Consider the following 18,522-nt stretch of genomic DNA (forward strand, 5'->3'; position numbering starts at 1 on the left):
CCAGTCACAGGCTCACAGATGTCAGGGGTTGGAAGGGACCCAAATTGACCATCCAGTCCAGCCCCCCCCTGCCAGAGCAGGACCATCTAAACTAGCTCAGGGCACACAGGAACACATCCAGACAGGCCTGGAAAGGCTCCAGAGAAGGAGACTCCACAGCCTCTCTGGGCAGCCTGTGCCAGGGCTCTGGGACCCTTCCAGGCAAGAAGTTCTCCTTGTGTTGAGCAGGAACCTCCTGTGCTGCAGCTTCCATCCATTGCTGCTTGTCCTGCCCCAGGGAGCAGTGAGCAGAGCCTGTGCCCCCCTCCTGATCCCCAGCCCTCAGAGAGCTATAAACAGTTACTGAATCCCCTCTCAGCCTCCTCCCCTCCAGACTAAGCAGCCCCACTCAGTCTGCTCTAGAAGAGCTGCGAAGATGATGAAGGGACTTGAACACCTCTGGTGTGAGGGAAGGCTGTGAGCCATGGGGCTCTTAGTGTGGAGGAGAGAAGGCTGGGAGGGGATTTTATTGCCATGTTTAAGTACCTGTGCTGGTTTGAAGCTAGCTAGGATGTTTTGGTGAGAAGGATTAGATTACAGGCTGTGAAAGAGAAGCAAGGGTGATGTCTACTTCACTCACAGGCTTGCTGAGCTGTATAAACACAAGGGCATAAACATAGATAAGGCATTTGGGCACTGCCCTGGGCTTTGAGCTGCATTTCTCTCTAACCTCACCTTCTGTCTCTCCCCCTCCATACTTCCCTGGGGCACCAGGCAACGTCTGGGGTAAGGCAGAGGGGTGGGAGAAGGTGGCAGGGTGGTTGGGAGCCCCTCCTGGGGACTCAGGTTTCTGGGGGGGCTGCTGTGTCTCTGTATTACCTTTTACCTTGTCTCCTTCTGTCCATAGCTGTACACACTGTAACTCTCTGCTGGTCTATTCTGCTAAGCTGTAAATGTAAGCTTCATTCAATTTCCAGAGCTGCTGACTCCAGTCTGGGTGATCCCAAAGTGGGGGGGGGGCAGGGAACACCCAAACCATCACAGTACCTGAGGAGTGGGTGCCAAGATGAAGATGCCAGCAATAGGACAAGCAGCAACAGCCTCTCCTCACCAGGCAGTGCTCCACTCCCCTCAGCATCCTCACAGCCCTGTGGCTGTGAGCTGTGCTGGTCCATCCACAGCTGGCACGGAGGAGAGGAGGAGGAGGAGGAGGGTAGAGTGCAGCTTTCTCTTCCCTCCTGTCCCTGAAATATGTGGTGCTCAGGGACCTCAGCAGCTTCAGATGAACTCGGGAGGTGGCTGTGAGCTGTTCTGCTCCTGACCACAGCTGGCATGGAAGGGAGAAGGCAACAGATGCAAACTGGCACACAGGAACTGCCACCTCAGCACAAGCAGAAACTTCTTTATGTGAGGATGCAGAGCCCTGGAGCAGGCTGCCCTGAGAGGCTGTGGAGTCTCCTTCTCGGGAGACTTATCAAGAGCCATCTGGATGCGTCCCTGTGTGACCTGCCCTGAATGATGCCCACAGGTCCCCTCCAAGCCCTGCATTCTATGATTCTGCGTTGGAGCCCAGGAGGCTTCTCCAGGGGTGTTGGAAAGCTTCTGCCTGTGCCCTGCTGACATCTAGTGGCCTCCTGCCCATGGAACTCACTCTTCAAAACTCTTCCTGGACAAAGAGTCTCTCTTCAACAGCACAGAACAGTTCTTGTTCAGTCTTTTCTTTAGTGCCTTCCGAGCTCTGAAACAGTGTAAAGGGTTCAGTTCTACCCAGAGATGGAACAACTGCTGCGGGCAGAGCCCTGTGCTCAGCACTGCTCAGGCCACACCTCCAGTGCTGTGTCCAGTTCTGGGGTCCTCAGTTCAAGAGAGATGCTGAGGTGCTGGAAGGTGTTTGGAGAAGGGCAGCAAGGCTGGGGAGGGGCCTGGAGCACAGCCCTGTGAGGAGAGGCTGAGGGAGCTGGGGGGGTGCAGCCTGCAGCAGAGGAGGCTCAGGGCAGAGCTCATTGCTGCCTGCAGCTGCCTGCAGGGAGGCTGTAGCCAGATGGGGTTGGACTCTGCTGCCAGGCAGGCAGCAGCAGAAGAGGGGGACAGCCTGAAGCTGTGCCAGGGCAGGTTGAGGCTGGATGTGAGGAGGAAGTTGTTGTCAGAGAGAGTGATTGGCATTGGAATGGGCTGCCCAGGGAGGTGGTGGAGTGGCTGTGGCAGGAGGTGTTGCAGCCAAGCCTGGCTGGGGCACTTAGTGCCATGGTCTAGTTGGTTGGGCAGGGCTGGGTGCTAGGTTGGGCTGGGTGAGCTTGGAGCTCTCTTTCAACCTGCCTGATTGATGGTTGATTGACAGCCAACCCTGTGCTGGGCTGCAGCAAGAGCAGTGTGGGCAGCAGGGCAAGGGAGGGGATTCTGCCCCTTGGCTCTGCTCTCCTCACACCCCACCTGCAGTCCTGGGGGCAGCTCTGGAGTCCCCAGCACAAGCAGGACATGGAAGTGTTGGAGTCAGGCCAGAGGAGGCCACCAAGATGCTGAGAGGGCTGCAGCAGCTCTGCTCTGAGCACAGGCTGAGAGAGTTGGGGCTGTGCAGCCTGGAGAAGAGAAGGCTTGGAGGAGACCTTGGAGTGGCCTTGCAGGGTCTGAAGAGAGCTCCAGGAGAGTTGGGGAGGGACTATTGACAAGGTCTGGGAATGGCAGGAGGAGGAGGAGGAATGGAATTGAAGTGTCAGAGGGGAGATTGAAAGTGGATGTGAGGAAGAAGTAGTTGCAGTGAGGGTGGTGAGACACTGGCACAGGTTGAGGGTGGTGAGACACTGGCACAGATTGCCCAGGGAGGTGTTCAGTACCAGGCTGGATGAGACCTTGAGCAACCTGCTCTAGTGGGAGGTGTCCCTGCCTATGGCAGGGGGTTGGAAGTGGCTGAGCTTTGAGGTCCCTTCCAACCCAAACCATTCAATGATCCTATGGCAGGGGGGCTGGAATTAGATAATCATCAGCATCCCTCCCAACCCATCCTGTGATTCTATGATCAGCTGAAATGTGTCTCTGAACATTCACCAGAGCCAAACACAAGCCCTCCCCTGCCCTGTGCAGCAGAACACACACACACAAGCACACACACACAGAGAGACTTCTATTTTAGCAGGCTGGAAACTGCCACAGCCCAACTGAACTCTGTCACAACCCAGCCAGAGCAAAGCTGCCTCTGAGAAGCCCACAGTACCTTGAACACAAGTTGATCTCCACCCAGCCCAGCTTCCAGGAGATGTGAAGCAGAAGTCCACCCACTAAGGTCTGCCACCTAAAAGAGAGACAAAAGAGCACTTCAGAATTCTTTGTTCTTTTTAACCACGTTGAGTGTGACCTCAGAATCCACACAAACTCCTCACAGCACATCCCTGACTGCAGCTCTCTGACAGTTCTCTGCCTTCCCCTCCCAGGGTTGCCTCTGTTCTTCACATCATAGAATGGCTTAGGTTGGAAGGGAGCTCAAAGCTCAGCCAATTCCAACCCCCTGCTGTAGGCAGGGACACCTCCCACTAGAACAGGTTGCTCAAGGACTCATCCAACCTGGTCCTGAACACCTCCCTGGGCAACCTGTGCCAGTCTCTCACCACCCTCACTGCAAACAACTTCTTCCTCACATCCACTTTCAATCTCCCCTCTGACACTTCAAACCCATTCCTCCTCCTCCTCCTGCCATTGCCAGACCTTGTCAATAGTCCCTCCCCAGCCCTCCTCCAGCCCTCTTCAGATCCTGCAAGGCCACTCCAAGGTCTCCTCCAAGCCTTCTCTTCTCCAGGCTGCACAGCCCCAACTCTCTCAGCCTGTGCTCAGAGCAGAGCTGCTGCAGCCCTCTCAGCATCTTGGTGGCCTCCTCTGCACTGGCTCCAACACTTCCATGTCCTGCTTGTGCTGGGGGCTGCAGAACTGCCCCCAGGACTGCAGGTGGGGTGTGAGGAGAGCAGAGCCAAGGGGCAGAATCCCCTCCCTTGCCCTCTCTGATACCATTATTTTGGGCAACAGTTTCACTGAGCCATAAAGGAACTGACTGAAGACCCCAGAAGGGGGGACTCCAGGAGGGGTCTCACAAGAGCAAAGTTCTCCCTTGTACCTCTCATTTCTGTGAGCCTTCCTTTCCTCCAGCATTTCTGGCACTTGGGCTCTTCCTTCCTCCAGCTTCAGAGGTTCTGCAAGTCCTCATCTCCCACAGCTCCCTGAGCCATGCCAGTGACTCCCCATGGAGCATCCCCTCCCCAACGAGGTCTGCAGCAGTTGCAGAGATATCCCAGCCATGACAGTGCCCAGAGGAGATCTGGAACCTTCCATCCATGGACTGCCAGTGTTGGAACAAATAAAGAGGGCTGCATGGCTCAAACACTCACTTCAGCTGAAGCAATAAGCCCAGAGATGGTCTGTGCAGTCCTAACTGCTTCAACCACTGTCTCCATGACTCTGCTCAGTCCTTCAGGCTGAGCTTAGGTGACAAACTCCCCTGAGCTCACTCCTTACCCCCTTCCCTTTATTTGTGCAGCAAGCACCCAGTTGAGTGCCACCCATAACAACATCCTGGTGCTGTGTGAGCCTCTGATTCAGAGCCTCCAGAGAAAAGCCCTGCACAGCCACCTGCCCTTGCACATAAAGCACAGTGCTGCTGCTCTCTCTTCCAAAAGGTGTCCCACTCCTACAGCCTGCACTGACTTCACTATCTAATGACAAGGGAGGGGATTCTGCCCCTCTGCTGAGAGCCCACCTGCAGCACTGCCTGCAGCTCTGCTATCCCCTGCACAAGGACATGGAACTGCTGGAGAGGGTCCAGAAGAGGTCACGAAGATGCTCAGAGGGCTGGAGAAGCTCCCTTGTGGGGACAGGCTGGGAAGAGTTGGGATTGTCAGCCTAGAGATGGCTGCAGGGAGAGCTTAGAGCAGCCTGCCAGTATCTGAAAGGGGTCTGCAGGAGAGCTGGGGAGGGACTCTGGATAAGGGCTGTGAGTGACAGGATGAGGGAGAATGGCTTTGAGCTGGGAGAGGGCAGCTTGAGAGTGAAGAGGAAGAAAGTCTTTGCAGTGAGGGTGGAGAGACACTGGCACAGGTTGACCAAGGAGGCTGTGGCTGTCCCCTCCCTGGAGGAGCTCAAGGGCAGGCTGGATGAGGCCGTGAGCAAGCTGCTGTGCTGCTGGGAGGTGTCCCTGGACATGGCAGGGGTGTGGAACTGGATGATGCTTATTGTCCCTTCCAACCCAAACCATTCTATCATTCTGTGACTCACTCTGCCATGAAGGTGTTCCTCAGTCCATTACACAAATGTCAGGCCTCAGAAATGCTTGCAAATAACTTAAAACCAGCACTGGTGCAGCCTGTTGGGCTCTTTAAAGCAAGTTACTTGTGTCCTCCTTCTGGGCTCTGCTCACAGGGAATTAGTGACAGACCAAGAGGGAATGGCCTCAAGCTGCAACTCGGTAAGTTTAGGCTAGATATTAGGAAACATTTTTCCCAGCAGGAGTGCTCAGGGACTGGAATGAGCTGCCCAGGGAGGTGGTGGAGTCCCCAACCCTGGATGTGTTTAGAAGTCATTTGGATGTGGTGCTTGGGGCTCTGGTTTAGGGTGAGCCTTGCAGGGTAGGGATCTGGGTTGGGCTTGGTGCTCCTGAGGGGCTTTGCCAGCCTGAATGCTGCTGTGATTTCTTCCTTAAGGCAGTGTTTTGCAGGGAGGTGTTTGGTGTTAGTGGCTGCCAAGCCCTGCAGACCTAGCCCAGTCCAGAGAGCTGCTGAGTGCTAAGCCACACCTGCAGCACAGCACTCCCTTTGTTTCTTGTTCCCAGCCACTGCAAGGCACTGCAGCCACTGCTCCAGAGCTCTCCCACATGCAGGCAAGCAAGCAAGCAACATCCCCTCTGGGCAAGCAGACACAGCTGGGCAGGGTCAGAGCTCACTGTCCACATGCACAGGCGAATATTCAGTGCTCCCATCACAGCTCTCTTCCCCTTTTTCAAAGGAGCAGCATTTAAAGCCAGGCAGCCCTGACTGCTGCAGGCTCAGCTATGGCCTGTTTCAAACCAGTGATGAATTCCCATCAACTTTATTGTGAAGAGAAGAGGAGCAGAGAGAGAGAGCAGGCACAGGGCACACAGAGAGAGCAGGAACAGGGCACACAGAGAGAGCAGGCACAGGGCACACAGAGAGAGCAGGCACAGGGCACACAGAGAGAGCAGGAAGAAAAAGAGTAAAGAGAGAAAAAAAAGTTCTTCCTCATGCTGAGGTGGAGCTTCCTGTGCTGCAGTTTCCATCCATTGCCCTTGTCCTATCCCAGGGCACAAGTGAGCAGAGTTTGTCTCCTCTCTCTTGACCCCCAGCCCTCAGATATTGATCAGATCCCTCTCAGTCTTCTCTTCACCAGAACAAACAGCCCCAGGTCCCTCAGCCTCTCCTCACCAGGCAGTGCTCCAGCCCTTGCAGCATCTTCATAGTCCTCCCTTGGACTCTCTCCAGCAGATCCCTGTCCCTCCTGAACTGGGCAGCCCAGAGCTGGATGCAATATTCCAGGTGAGGTCTCCCCAGGGCAGAGCAGAGGAGGAGATCCCTGGGTCTGCTGCACACACTCCTTAATGCAGCCCAGGATCCCATTGGCCTTCTTGGCCACCAGGGCACATTGCTGCCCCATGGAGAGCTTCTTGTCCACCAGGACTCCCAGGTCCTTCTCCAGCAGATCAGCTGCTAGATGCTGAAATCCACTTCCATGTAACAGTGAAAAGAAGCAAGTGTGGTAACACAGCTGCCATAAGGCAGTCGTTTGCCACTGAGAGAGGCTTTCCCCCTGTGGATTTCCCACACCTGCATTTTAAGTGCATTACCCAACCCCCTTTCCCCACATAATAAAAGAGACAGTCTGCATGTGCCTGCCAGGGCTGCAGAAAGCATTGGCTGCATATTTAACAGAGCTCAAAGGAAATGGAGAGTCCCAAGACAATTGCTCCTGGAGCTGACTGCAGTCCAGGGGGGGCTGCAAGTCAGGCAAAAATCAAAGCTGTGCTCAGCACAGTGAAGGAATCAAAGGCATTGAGTGCCTGCAGATTTTCCTGCTCTCCCAAAAGAACAAATGAGTGAAGTCTTGACTCCTGAGGCCAGGTTCACCTGACTAACTCTCAGCAGCACTGTTGCTGTGTGTGGCTGCTTGGCAGAGCAGGAAATTCTCACTACAGTCACTAAGATGGGACAGCAGCTTGGGAGGCAGCTACACCAAAACCAAGCCACCGGAGCTGGGCTTGAGGCTGGGTTTGCATTAGCACAGCAAAAAAAGGAGAGAGCACAACTGCACATGGTCCATCAGTGCCATTTCCAAGAGTCAGGCTCCACTCCCAGCACTACTTTTCTACACTGAAGGCTTGCAGAAAAAGGAGGTATTGTGGAGCCTGTAAGTCTGAGTTATGTCACAGCCACCCGGGTCAAAAAGCAACCAAGACCCATGAAGGAATTCTTCACTAAGGCTCCATGAAGTGCACTCTCCAGGCAGCCAAATCAGTAAGGACAAGAGGTAGTAAAGTCAGCTTTCAGCAGGGAACAGCAAGACATTTCCTGATTAAAGTCATTTCTCAAACAACTGTATTCTTAAAATGGTACTTACCCTTGAAAAAGGGTAGGGTAGGTAAAGTTCAGGACAGACAGGACATACTGGAAAAACAAACACCAAATTACTGCACATGGAACACCTACAGGGCCACAACATTGACAGTCAAGCACAGGCATCATAGAATCATCCAGGTTAGAAGAGAGCTCCAAGCTCAGCCAACCCAACCTAGCACCCAGCCCTGCCCAACCAACCAGACCATGGCACTAAGTGCCCCAGCCAGGCTTGGCTTCAACACCTCCAGCCACAGCCACTCCACCACCTCCCTGGGCAGCCCATTCCAATGCCAATCACTCTCTCTGACAACAACTTCCTCCTCACATCCAGCCTCAACCTGCCCTGACACAGCTTCAGGCTGTGTCCCCTTCTTCTGTTGCTGGCTGCCTGGCACCAGAGCCCAACCCCACCTGGCTACAGCCTCCCTGCAGGCAGCTGCAGGCAGCAATGAGCTCTGCCCTGAGCCTCCTCTGCTGCAGGCTGCACACCCCCAGCTCCCTCAGCCTCTCCTCACAGGGCTGTGCTCCAGGCCCCTCCCCAGCCTTGCTGCCCTTCTCCAACCCCCTCCAGCACCTCAACATCTCTCATGAACTGAGGAGCCCAGAACTGGACACAGCACTCAAGGGGTGGCCTGAGCAGTGCTGAGCACAGGGGCAGAAGAACCTCCCTTGTCCTGCTGCCCACACTACTCCTGAGCCAGCCCAGGATGCCATTGGCTCTGCTGCCCACCTGGGCACTGCTTCCTCCTCTTCAGCTCCTCTCTACCAGCACCCCCAGCTGCCTCCCTGCCTGGCTGCAGAGTAACAAACCACAAGAGGGTTCTGTTAAAATAAACAAAAATACTGAGACCAAAGCCCCAATTCAGGACATTCTCTTCCATGGCAGAGCTGCTGGGTGCAGCGAAGTACAGGAGTGAACACAGCAGGATGGAGAGCAGGCAGTTGTCAGCTGCTCTTTCCCTTTCTGAGCACACTCTGGGCCCTGCCCTGAACGGGGAAAGGATGAACAGGAGCAAAAAGACACAAGCATGTGTCAGTGAGAATCACACACCATGGAGGCGACCTCGGCAGAGCAACAATCTTAACACAACTGTCTCTTGATGATTAATTCAGCTCACTGACCCAACTGTCAGAGAGTGGCTTGGATTGGAAGGGACCTTAAAGTTTATCTAGTTCCAAATCCCTGCCATGGGCAGGGACATCTTCCTCTGAACCAGGTTGCTCAAGGCCCTCAGCCCCTGGCTTTCAACACTTCCAGCCTTGAAGCCTCCACAACTTCTCTGGGCAACTTGTTCCAGTGCTTCACCACCCTCATGAGGAAGAATTTCTTCCCAATAGCTCATCTAAACCCAGCTTCTTCCAATCTGAAGCCATCATCCCTCCTCCAGTCACTCCATGCTTGCGTAAAAAGTCCTTCTGCAGCTCTCCTGTAGCCCCCTCCAGGTTCTGGTCTCCCTGCAGCCTTTTCTTCTCCAGGCTGAACAACCCCAGCTCTCAGCCTGTCTTCATAGCAGAGGTGCTGCTGCCCTTGGAGCATGTTCATGGCCTCCTCTGGGCCTGCTCTAACAGCTCCATGTCCTTCTCGTGTTGGGGACCCGAGAGCCTGCTGCAGCTCTGCAGGTGGGGGCTCAGCAGAGCAGAGGGGCAGAATCCCCTCCCTCCACCTGCTGCCCACGACACAGCTGTGTTTGGGTTGCAAGTGCACGTTGCTGGCTCATGTTAAGCTTCCCCTCACTCAGCACCCCAATTCCTTCTCCTCAGTACTGCTTTGTATCTGTCCACTCACCATTATGAGTAAAACATTAAGCAGCCACAGAGCCCTTTGGAGAGGTAATGGTGGGGGGGAAAGGAGTAAAGCAAAGCCTCTGTATCTGCTTTAGCAGGGGCTCTGATTATGGATGCCAGCAGTGTCTTCTCCCACTACCTCTGTACCTGGAAATATGAGGCAGGCACAGATCTGCCTCTCCATGTGTGTAACAGCACCTGGCAATGCAGCATGCAAACAGTGCTTCTGCAAAGGACGAGGAGGACTGAAGCTTCCCCAGAGGAAAGGAAAGGTACCTGCCAGTCCTCCTAGGAGGCAGCAGAAGCTGTCAGTGGCAAACGGAGAAGCTGGAGGCTTTCAGCAGAGAGGAAACTGCTCAGCACTGTGCAAGGTCCAGTATTTGGGTGGAGGGTACTGCTTAAGAAGCTGGCATCAGTGTACAGACCAGGCAAGAGGTGGTGTTACACAGACACTCATCTGCACTGACACAAGCATCTGAAAACAGGACAACACAGCTGCACACGTCCATCCCCCCACTGCCATGCACACACCCCAGGACAGGTTTATAACATACTTGTTTTGCAGCTGAGGGAGCTGGGATTGGTTAGCCTGGAGAAGAGGAGGCTCAGGGGAGACCTTATTGCTGTCTGCAACTACCTGAGGGGAGGTTGTGGCCAGGAGGAGGTTGCTCTCTTCTCTCAGGTGGCCAGCACCAGAACAAGAGGACACAGCCTCAGGCTGTGCCAGGGGAGATTTAGGCTGGAGGTGAGGAGAAAGTTCTTCCCTGAGAGAGTCATTGGACACTGGAATGGGCTGCCCGGGGAGGTGGTGGAGTCGCCGTCCCTGGAGCTGTTCAAGGCAGGACTGGACGTGGCACTTGGTGCCATGGTCTGGCCTTGAGCTCTGTGCTAAAGGGTTGGGCTTGATGATCTGTCAGGTCTCTTCCAACCCTGATGATACTGTGAAAAATGGAAGCTCCAGGTCAGAGTCCTTCCACCTTCCTCTGAACTACCTCGTCCAATGCAGGATGCAACCTGGCAGCTCTTCCAGCCCCTATCTAACTACCCACTGCTCCCTGCTGTCTGCCACATCAAGGGCATGATCTCTCCCTACCAACTTTGCTCCTTGCTTCTTCTGGGCATCCTTAATAGCAAACACACCTCGGAACAGAAACCAGAGGCCAATCCTGAGAAGCAATTTCGCTGCTTTTCTCTCACTCTCCCCACAGAAATCCCCACCCTGATTGCTCCAAAACCATCTTTGCTGTCAGACATCTGCACCACAAACACTGATACGGTGTCCAAAAGACAGGGCAGCAAGGAGTGGTTGCTCTACCTCCTACTCTCAGAGCAGAAAAACTGCTTCAAACAGTGCTTAAACCACACAACTTTACTCCCAATGTGACCATCTCCAGCCTGGACATTCCGGCAACACCAACAGGCAATTAAGGGCAAGCCTAATCCCTTCATTAATTGAACTAAGGGACTGTGGAAGCTAACTCTGGTTTCACGGCTGCTGTACCAGTTGGAACACTTCCCCCTTCCCCCCCGGGTGCTTGGCACTGTGGCTGCTGCATCCAAGAGCTCTCCTCCCGAGGATGCCCACGCGTTGGGGCCAGATGCCAGCATCACAGCATCACAGCATCACAGCATCACCAAGGTTGGAAGAGACCTCACAGATCATCAAGTCCAACCCTTTAGCACAGAGCTCAAGGCCAGACCATGGCACCAAGTGCCACGTCCAGTCCTGCCTTGAACAGCTCCAGGGACGGCGACTCCACCACCTCCCCGGGCAGCCCATTCCAGTGTCCAATGACTCTCTCAGGGAAGAACTTTCTCCTCACCTCCAGCCTAAATCTCCCCTGGCACAGCCTGAGGCTGTGTCCTCTCGTTCTGGTGCTGGCCACCTGAGAGAAGAGAGCAACCTCCTCCTGGCCACAACCACCCCTCAGGTAGTAAGGACCCAACCGGGCAGCAGTGACGATGCTGCCGCAGCAGCCTGGCCGCTGGCTCCGTCTCTAAGGCTGCGCTCACTTCAGCCGCACCATGTGCCCCCTCCGGCAGCACCAGCAGCTGGCACCAGCAGCTGGCACCGTCCCTCCTCCCGCCGCCTCCCTGCCTTTCCCCCGCCGCCCACCCCCGGGGCAGCCTCCGCTCCCGCCCAGCGCGGGGAGGCTCCGCGCCCGCCCTCACCTTGTTGGTGAAGCAGGAGGCCAGGTAGAAGAGGCAGAAGGCCAGGCCGGCCGCCGGCCGCTTCAAGTACATGTGTCACGGCGAGCCCCGGCGCAGCGAGCGGGCCCGGGCGGCGGCGGCCATGGCAGCGACACGTGGCGCCAGCCCGCCCCGGGAGCCGCCTCCTTAAAGGGCCTCGCTGCGGCCGGCGGGCACCGGGGCCGGCACCGGCGCTGGGCGGGAGCTGGCAACGGACGTCCGCAGCCCCTGAGGGCATGGCCAGCAGCGTGGGCAGAGGGGCGCGGAGGAGATCCGTAGAGTCATGGAATGGGGTAGGGTGGAAGGGACCTCAAAGCTCAGCCAGTTCCAAAGCCCTGCTGTAGGCAGGGACAACTCCCACTGGAACAGGTCGCTCAGGGACTCATCCAGCCTGGTCCTTAACACCTACAGGGAGGTTGTGGAGCACAGAAGCACCCAATGTGATCTTTGATCACATTGGGTGCTTCTGTGCTCCGCGACCTCCCTGGGAAACCTGTGCCAGTGTCTCACCACCCTCAACCTGTGCCAGTGTCTCACCACCCTCACTGCAAACAACTTCTTCCTCACATCCACTTTCAATCTCCCCTCTGCCACTTCAAACCCATTCCTCCTCCTCCTGCCATTCCCAGACCTTGTCAATAGTCCCTCCCCAGCCCTCCTGCAGCCCCCTGCAGACCCTGCAAGGCCACTCCAAGGTCTCCTCCAAGCCTTCTCTTCTCCAGGCTGCACAGCCCCAACTCTCTCAGCCTGTGCTCAGAGCAGAGCTGCTGCAGCCCTCTCAGCATCTTGGTGGCCTCCTCTGGGCTGGCTCCAACACTTCCATGTCCTGCTTGTGCTGGGGGCTCCAGAACTGCACCCAGGACTGCAGGTGGGGTGTGAGGAGAGCAGAGAGAGTGATTGGCACCAGCAGGCAGAAGGGACAGAGAGCATCCACTGAAGTGCTCCCTGCTGGGCTCTGCTGCCTGAGAAAGCCTAGGGAAAGCCACAGACCAGCATCCCTGTCCTTCTAACCACCAGCACTTGAGTGTGACAGGAATGATCTGGAGCAGGGGATGGAGTCCAGCATCAGTGAGTTTGCAGATGACACCAAGGTAGGAGCAGCTATGGAGCTGTTGGAGGGTAGGAGAGCCCTGCAGAGGGACCTGGCCAGGCTGGATGGGTGGGCAGAGGCCAAGGGGATGAGACTGACAAGGTCAAGGGCAGGGTTCTGCACTTTGGCCACAGCAACCCCAAGCAGCACTGCAGGCTGGGGACAGAGTGGCTGAGAGCAGCCAGGCAGAGAGGGAGCTGGGGGTGCTGGCAGAGAGGAGCTGCAGAGGAGGCAGCAGTGCCCAGGTGGGCAGCAGAGCCAATGGCATCCTGGGCTGGCTCAGGAGCAGTGTGGGCAGCAGGACAAGGGAGGTTCTTGTGCCCCTGTGCTCAGCACTGCTCAGGCCACCCCTTGAGTGCTGTGTCCAGTTCTGGGCTCCTCCATTGCAGAGAGATGCTGAGGTGCTGGAAGGTGTTGAGAGAAGGGCAGCAAGGCTGGGGAGGGGCCTGGAGCAGAGCCCTGTGAGGAGAGGCTGAGGGAGCTGGGGGGGTGCAGCCTGCAGCAGAGGAGGCTCAGGGCAGAGCTCATTGCTGCCTGCAGCTGCCTGCAGGGAGGCTGTAGCCAGGTGGGGTTGGGCTCTGCTGCCAGGCAGCCAGCAACAGAAGAAGGGGACACAGCCTGAAGCTGTGCCAGGGCAGGTTGAGGCTGGATGTTGTTAGGAAGTTGTTGTCAGAGAGAGTGATTGGCATTGGAATGGGCTGCCCAGGGAGGTGGTGGAGTGGCTGTGGCTGGAGGTGTTGCAGCCAAGCCTGGCTGGGGCACTTAGTGCCATGGTCTGGTTGATTGGCTGGGGGCTGGGTGCTAGGTTGGGCTGGGTGAGCTTGGAGCTCTCTTCCAACCTGCTTAGCTCTATGATTCTATTCTAACTCTACCACTTATTATGAATGTCTGCTCTTGTAGCATATATTGTGGCTTGTGTCAGCATGGGGTGTGCAGGATTGGTGGAGTGATCCTGCCTGCACCCAGTGCTGTTATAAAATATACCTACTGCATAACTCTGCATGAGTTTTGGGGCTCGTTTAGCAGGTCAGTAGTGCTTATCTAAAATAAGAATTAGAGCTTTATACATATTCCTGGAACACAAACCCTATGAGGAGAGGCTGAGGGAGCTGGGGGGGTGCAGCCTGCAGCAGAGGAGGCTCAGGGCAGAGCTCATTGCTGCCTGCAGCTGCCTGCAGGGAGGCTGTAGCCAGGTGGGGTTGGGCTCTGCTGCCAGGCAGCCAGGGACAGAACAGGGGGACACAGCCTGAAGCTGTGTCAGGGCAGGTTGAGGCTGGATGTGAGGAGGAAGCTGTTGGCAGAGAGAGTGATTGGCACTGGGATGGGCTGCCCAGGGAGGTGGTGGAGTGGCTGTGGCTGGAGGTGTTGAAGCCAATCCTGGCTGGGGCACTTAGTGCCATGGTCTGGTTGTTTGGATAGGGCTGGGTGCTAGGTTGGAGTGAATGATCTTGGAGCTCTCTTCTAGCCTGGTTGATTCTGTGATTTTCTAAGCACTGCCCCTAACCCCCACCCCTTAGTCCGTTGGATCAAAACAACAGCTGAGTTTCTTCACAAGGTGATCTTGGCCCTCTGTATTTTCTGTGAACATCAGTTAGAGGCCTCCTGCATCCTCCTGGCTCTCAAGGCACCCTGGCTATCTTTGGTCATGGACACTCCTGGTTCCTCCTAACACCCACAGCTACCTCCTTATTTTAAAGATTAGGTCTTATTGTGCTAAATCCAGATCCTTGTGTATTACAACATGGCACTGAGGTCCAGAGAAGGTCACAAAGATGATCCAGGAGCTGGAGCAGCTCTGCTGTGAGGACAGGCTGAGTGTAATGGGAGGGTGTCACGGAGGGGGATTCCCAGTACCTACCCCTGTTTGGCGGAGGGGAGAAATGAATTAATGCCAGAGGATATTCATAAAAATAGACATAGTTATTAAACTGCAATATTTTCAACTCTCCCCACCCCCAACCACTGGGCTTTAATCATAGAATCATAGAATCACAGAATCAAGCAGGTTGGAAGAAACCTCCAAGCTCATCCAGTCCAACCTAGCACCCAGCCCTATCCAGTCAACCAGACCATGGCACTAAGTGCCCCAGCCAGGCTTTGCTTGAACACCTCCAGCCACAGCCACTCCACCACCTCCCTGGGCAGCCCATTCCAATGCCAATCACTCTCTCTGACAACAACTTCCTCCTAACATCCAGCCTATACTTTCCCCAGCACAACTTCAGGCTGTGTCCCCTTGTTCTGTTGCTGGCTGCCTGGCAGCAGAGCCCAACCCCACCTGGCTACAGCCTCCCTGCAGGCAGCTGCAGACAGCAATGAGCTCTGCCCTGAGCCTCCTCTGCTGCAGGCTCCACACCCCCAGCTCCCTCAGCCTCTCCTCACAGGGCTCTGCTCCAGGCCCCTCCCCAGCCTTGCTGCCCTTCTCCTGACACCTTCCAGCACCTCAGCATCTCTCTTGAATTGAGGAGCCCAGAACTGGACACAGCACTCAAGGTGTGGCCTGAGCAGTGCTGAGCACAGGGGCACAAGAACCTCCCTTGTCCTGCTGCCCACACTGCTCCTGAGCCAGCCCAGGATGTCATTGTTTCTCTTGGCCACCTGGGCACTCTGCTGGCTTCTTTACACGACTATGAAGACATTAGGGGAATATCTATCTACAGAAACTTATTAATAACCAGCAAACATTTCAAACTACATACAAAGAGAGTTTTCCCCGCGGCTTAATGCCACCTGGGGGCTCAGACTGTTTGCCCAGCAAAGCTGAGCTGAAAGCTGCTCTCTGCTTTATGGCAGAGGTAATAGAAATTACAGAGGCATCTACTCACAATTCTTAGCAATCACCCTCTGAGGCTACGTCACAGCCTGTGCCCAGTGTCCAATTCTTCAGGGACTCTGGCTGTGGACTTTGAGGCTGGAATCCTCTGGCTTCAGGGGAAATGGCAGTCTCTGACCTTGTGCTGCTGGCTCCTGCTGGCTGCTCTCTCCAGGGGTATGCAGGCAGGATCTCAGGTGCAGAGGCAGGATGCTGTGCAGTCAGAGCACGGGTCTGACACTGACTAAAGGCAGGCACACAGCTGCAAGGTAGTACGCAGGCAGGCAAGCAAGCATGTGGTGGAGCCACAAGCAATGTGGGCAGGCTGCACGTGAGCCTGTGCACCCCTATTTATTAACTGTGAGCTGAGAGTCAATGGTCTCTTTGGCCTCCAGAATGACCCATCAGGTTGGCAGTCAGCCAAACCTTGCCATACTGAACAAAAGCCACAGGCCTGGACTCCAGATATGGGAATCACCTGGGCCTGGCACCAGGCAGGCACAAGCTGGGCGTGTGGGGGCTTACACAATCAGGTGTCCTGGGCAACTGACTTTATGGCCCCGGTCTGCTGTGCCCCTTTGTGCTCATTTACCCCTGGTGCAGGCAGAGAGACATGTCCAGGCAGAGCAGGCATACATAAGTCTGCTTTTGGGCCTACAGGGCCCTCCACAACAGAGGGGCAATTAATTCATGCGAGATGATATTTTCCCCAAATGAATGCTGTTTATTGATGTTGATATTCAGGAGTCTCACCACCCCCAACCACTAATTTTAATAATAATGGGTTCTTCACGAGGCCATGGAAACATACAGAGGAAGAGGCAGATCTAGAAATAACTAGCAAAAATAGAGAAACATTAATTGAACTCAGTTGAAGTGGAAGAGAAGGTTCCTGTGGTCAATAGACTGCTCGCAGTCAATACACCACTTGTCCACTGGATGGACTCAAGGAGCTGCTTTCTGCTTAAGGCAGAAGGCAATGGTGAATTACAAGAGGCTTTAAGTATTTACTCACCAAATGTTATCTCCCAACTCTTGGGGCTTGCTGCAGTTTCAGACAGTACCCAAACGCTCTCAGGGAATCCTGGTACTGTCTTGTCAACTGCTGAGGCTTCTGATTCTTCCCAGGCTTCACAGAGTGCTGGGAAAGGAGGCAGACAATATCTGACCTTGTATCTTTGCTCCTCTGGATGAAGTTCTTTACAGTGAGGGTGGTGAGACACTGAAACAGGTTGGCCAGGGAGGCTGTGAGTGCTTCCTCCCTGAAGGTGTTTAAGGCCAGGTTGGAACAGGCCTTGGGCATCCTGCTCTAGTGGGGGTTGTCCCTGCCTACAGCAGGGGGTTTGAGCTGGATGATCTTTGAGGTCCCTTCCAACCTAGACCATCCTATGATTCTAAGATTTGTGTGTCTCCAGGACTTCCCATCTTGGCAGGAGACTTGCAGGTGCAGGCAGGATGTCTTGAGATGTGCAGTCTTAGCACAGTGTGACACTGGCTGTGCAGGCCAGTTGCGTGGAGGCATTTAGAGCCTGCTCCTGGTGAACTCAAGGCAGGCAGTTTCCAGGCAGTTTAGGATGCACTCAGTCAGTGAGCAATGGCAGCAGGCAAGCAGCAGTCACAAATACAACAGCAGAGCACATTGTGTAACCTGCTCAACTCTTTTTATCAATACAGCCCAAGACTAATGGGCCTTTGGACACAGAGTAGCCAATCAGAATGGCAGTTAGCCAAGCCTGAGCATATTAGGTGAAGCCGTAGGCTTGCTTTACCCAAATTTGGGGAGAGCATAGGCCTTGCATGGGGCAGGCACAAGCTAAGTGTGTGTACCTTGCTTACCACAGGATGTTAACAAGGCTGGGCAGGCCAGAGTCCTTAGATTCAGTGGCTCCATGTTCTTTGCCCTCTTTCCTGCAGTTGCTTCTCCCCACAACAGAAGCAGGGAGAGCAGAAAAACATGTCTGGGCAAGCCAGGGCATGGCTATTTTGGCCTGCTTATGCCTACCATGACAGAGAGTTGTGGTTGTTCAACCTGGAAAAGAGAAGGCTCTGGGGAGACCTTGTGGCCCTCCAGTGCTGGAAGTGGCTGATAAGAAAGCTGAGGCCAGGCATTTCAGCAGGGGCTGTAATGGTAGGACAAGAGGTGATTGTTTAAATTGGAAGAGAGAGAGAAATGAGATGGAAGGAAGAAACTCATGGTGCTGAAGGTGGTGAGACCACGCCAAAGTTACCCAGAGAAGTGGTAGATGCTCCATCTCTGGAACTAGGTCAGATCAACTTATTTGGGGCTATAAGCAGCCTGCTCTAGTTGCAGGTGCCCCTGCTGACTGCAGGAGGCTGGACTCAAAGAAGGTCTCTTCCAACCCAAACCAGTCTATGATCCTGTGAGTAATCAGTGACTAGCCCAGGGTGGCAGGCAAGCAGGCAGAGCCATGCCCTGCCTGGTCATGGTTGCTGGGTGTGCTCTGTCATGGCCTCATTCTTCCCACACCTGGTATTAGCAAGGCTAATCTCTGCAGTTCTCAGCTGGACTTTGCTCAGGTCCTGGCTGTGTCTGTGCAGAGAGGGCACAGCAAAGCAGCAACAGAAAGTTGCCAAGCGTGGCCTAAACCAGGGAGTGTGGCAGGCACTAAGCAGTAATCCAGAAGCTAAATCCTGCCTATGAAATGAGCCTCTCTAACCTGCTACATTTAGCCTCAAAACACCAAGCTGAGCACAACAGCTGCATGGTATGCATCACACCTGCCAAATACAAGTATTTTGGTCCACCAGATGCAGTCCTACCAAGTTTGTAAGGAGGTGGTCCAGACTGATGTCACATTTCCAGCCCTGAAGGGTTTGGTCCATCCAGGCCTTCAGAGACCACAGCCATGGCACTGTAATGGCACAGCAGACATGGCAGGGTTGGTGCCACAGCAGCTCCACTTCACAGGTGTCTACAAAGACTGCTGGCAGTGTCTAATGAGAATACTCCTGAGTTTTAACTGTAGTGGAGAATCACTTCAATGCAGTATGTTAGAGTGAAGGCTCTCTTTGTGCTGTGTGCACTATGCCTTATTAAAGGG

At 54.8% G+C, this 18,522-nt stretch overlaps 1 protein-coding gene across 7 annotated transcripts in view; it reads right to left on the reverse strand.

Annotated features, from left to right (window-relative positions):
• The window catches only part of TMEM241 (transmembrane protein 241), a 77,077-nt gene extending 65,407 nt beyond the window's left edge, over positions 1–11,670 (reverse strand). For 6 of the 7 annotated variants that reach the window (XM_064170469.1, XM_064170466.1, XM_064170465.1 and 3 more), the window contains exons 1-3: positions 11,541–11,670; positions 7,585–7,631; positions 3,188–3,265 (exon numbers count right to left, since the gene is read on the reverse strand). In XM_064170469.1, the coding sequence (XP_064026539.1) occupies positions 3,188–3,265; positions 7,585–7,631; positions 11,541–11,612 (197 nt within the window). In that variant the 5' untranslated portion in view covers positions 11,613–11,670. The remainder of the gene's footprint in view (positions 1–3,187; positions 3,266–7,584; positions 7,632–11,540) is intronic. The other variant, XM_064170467.1, reaches the window with a different exon arrangement.
• Between the last annotated feature and the right edge of the window lie 6,852 nt (positions 11,671–18,522).

Source organism: Pogoniulus pusillus, chromosome 34 (assembly GCF_015220805.1).
Source record: "Pogoniulus pusillus isolate bPogPus1 chromosome 34, bPogPus1.pri, whole genome shotgun sequence".
Lineage (NCBI taxonomy): Eukaryota > Metazoa > Chordata > Aves > Piciformes > Lybiidae > Pogoniulus > Pogoniulus pusillus.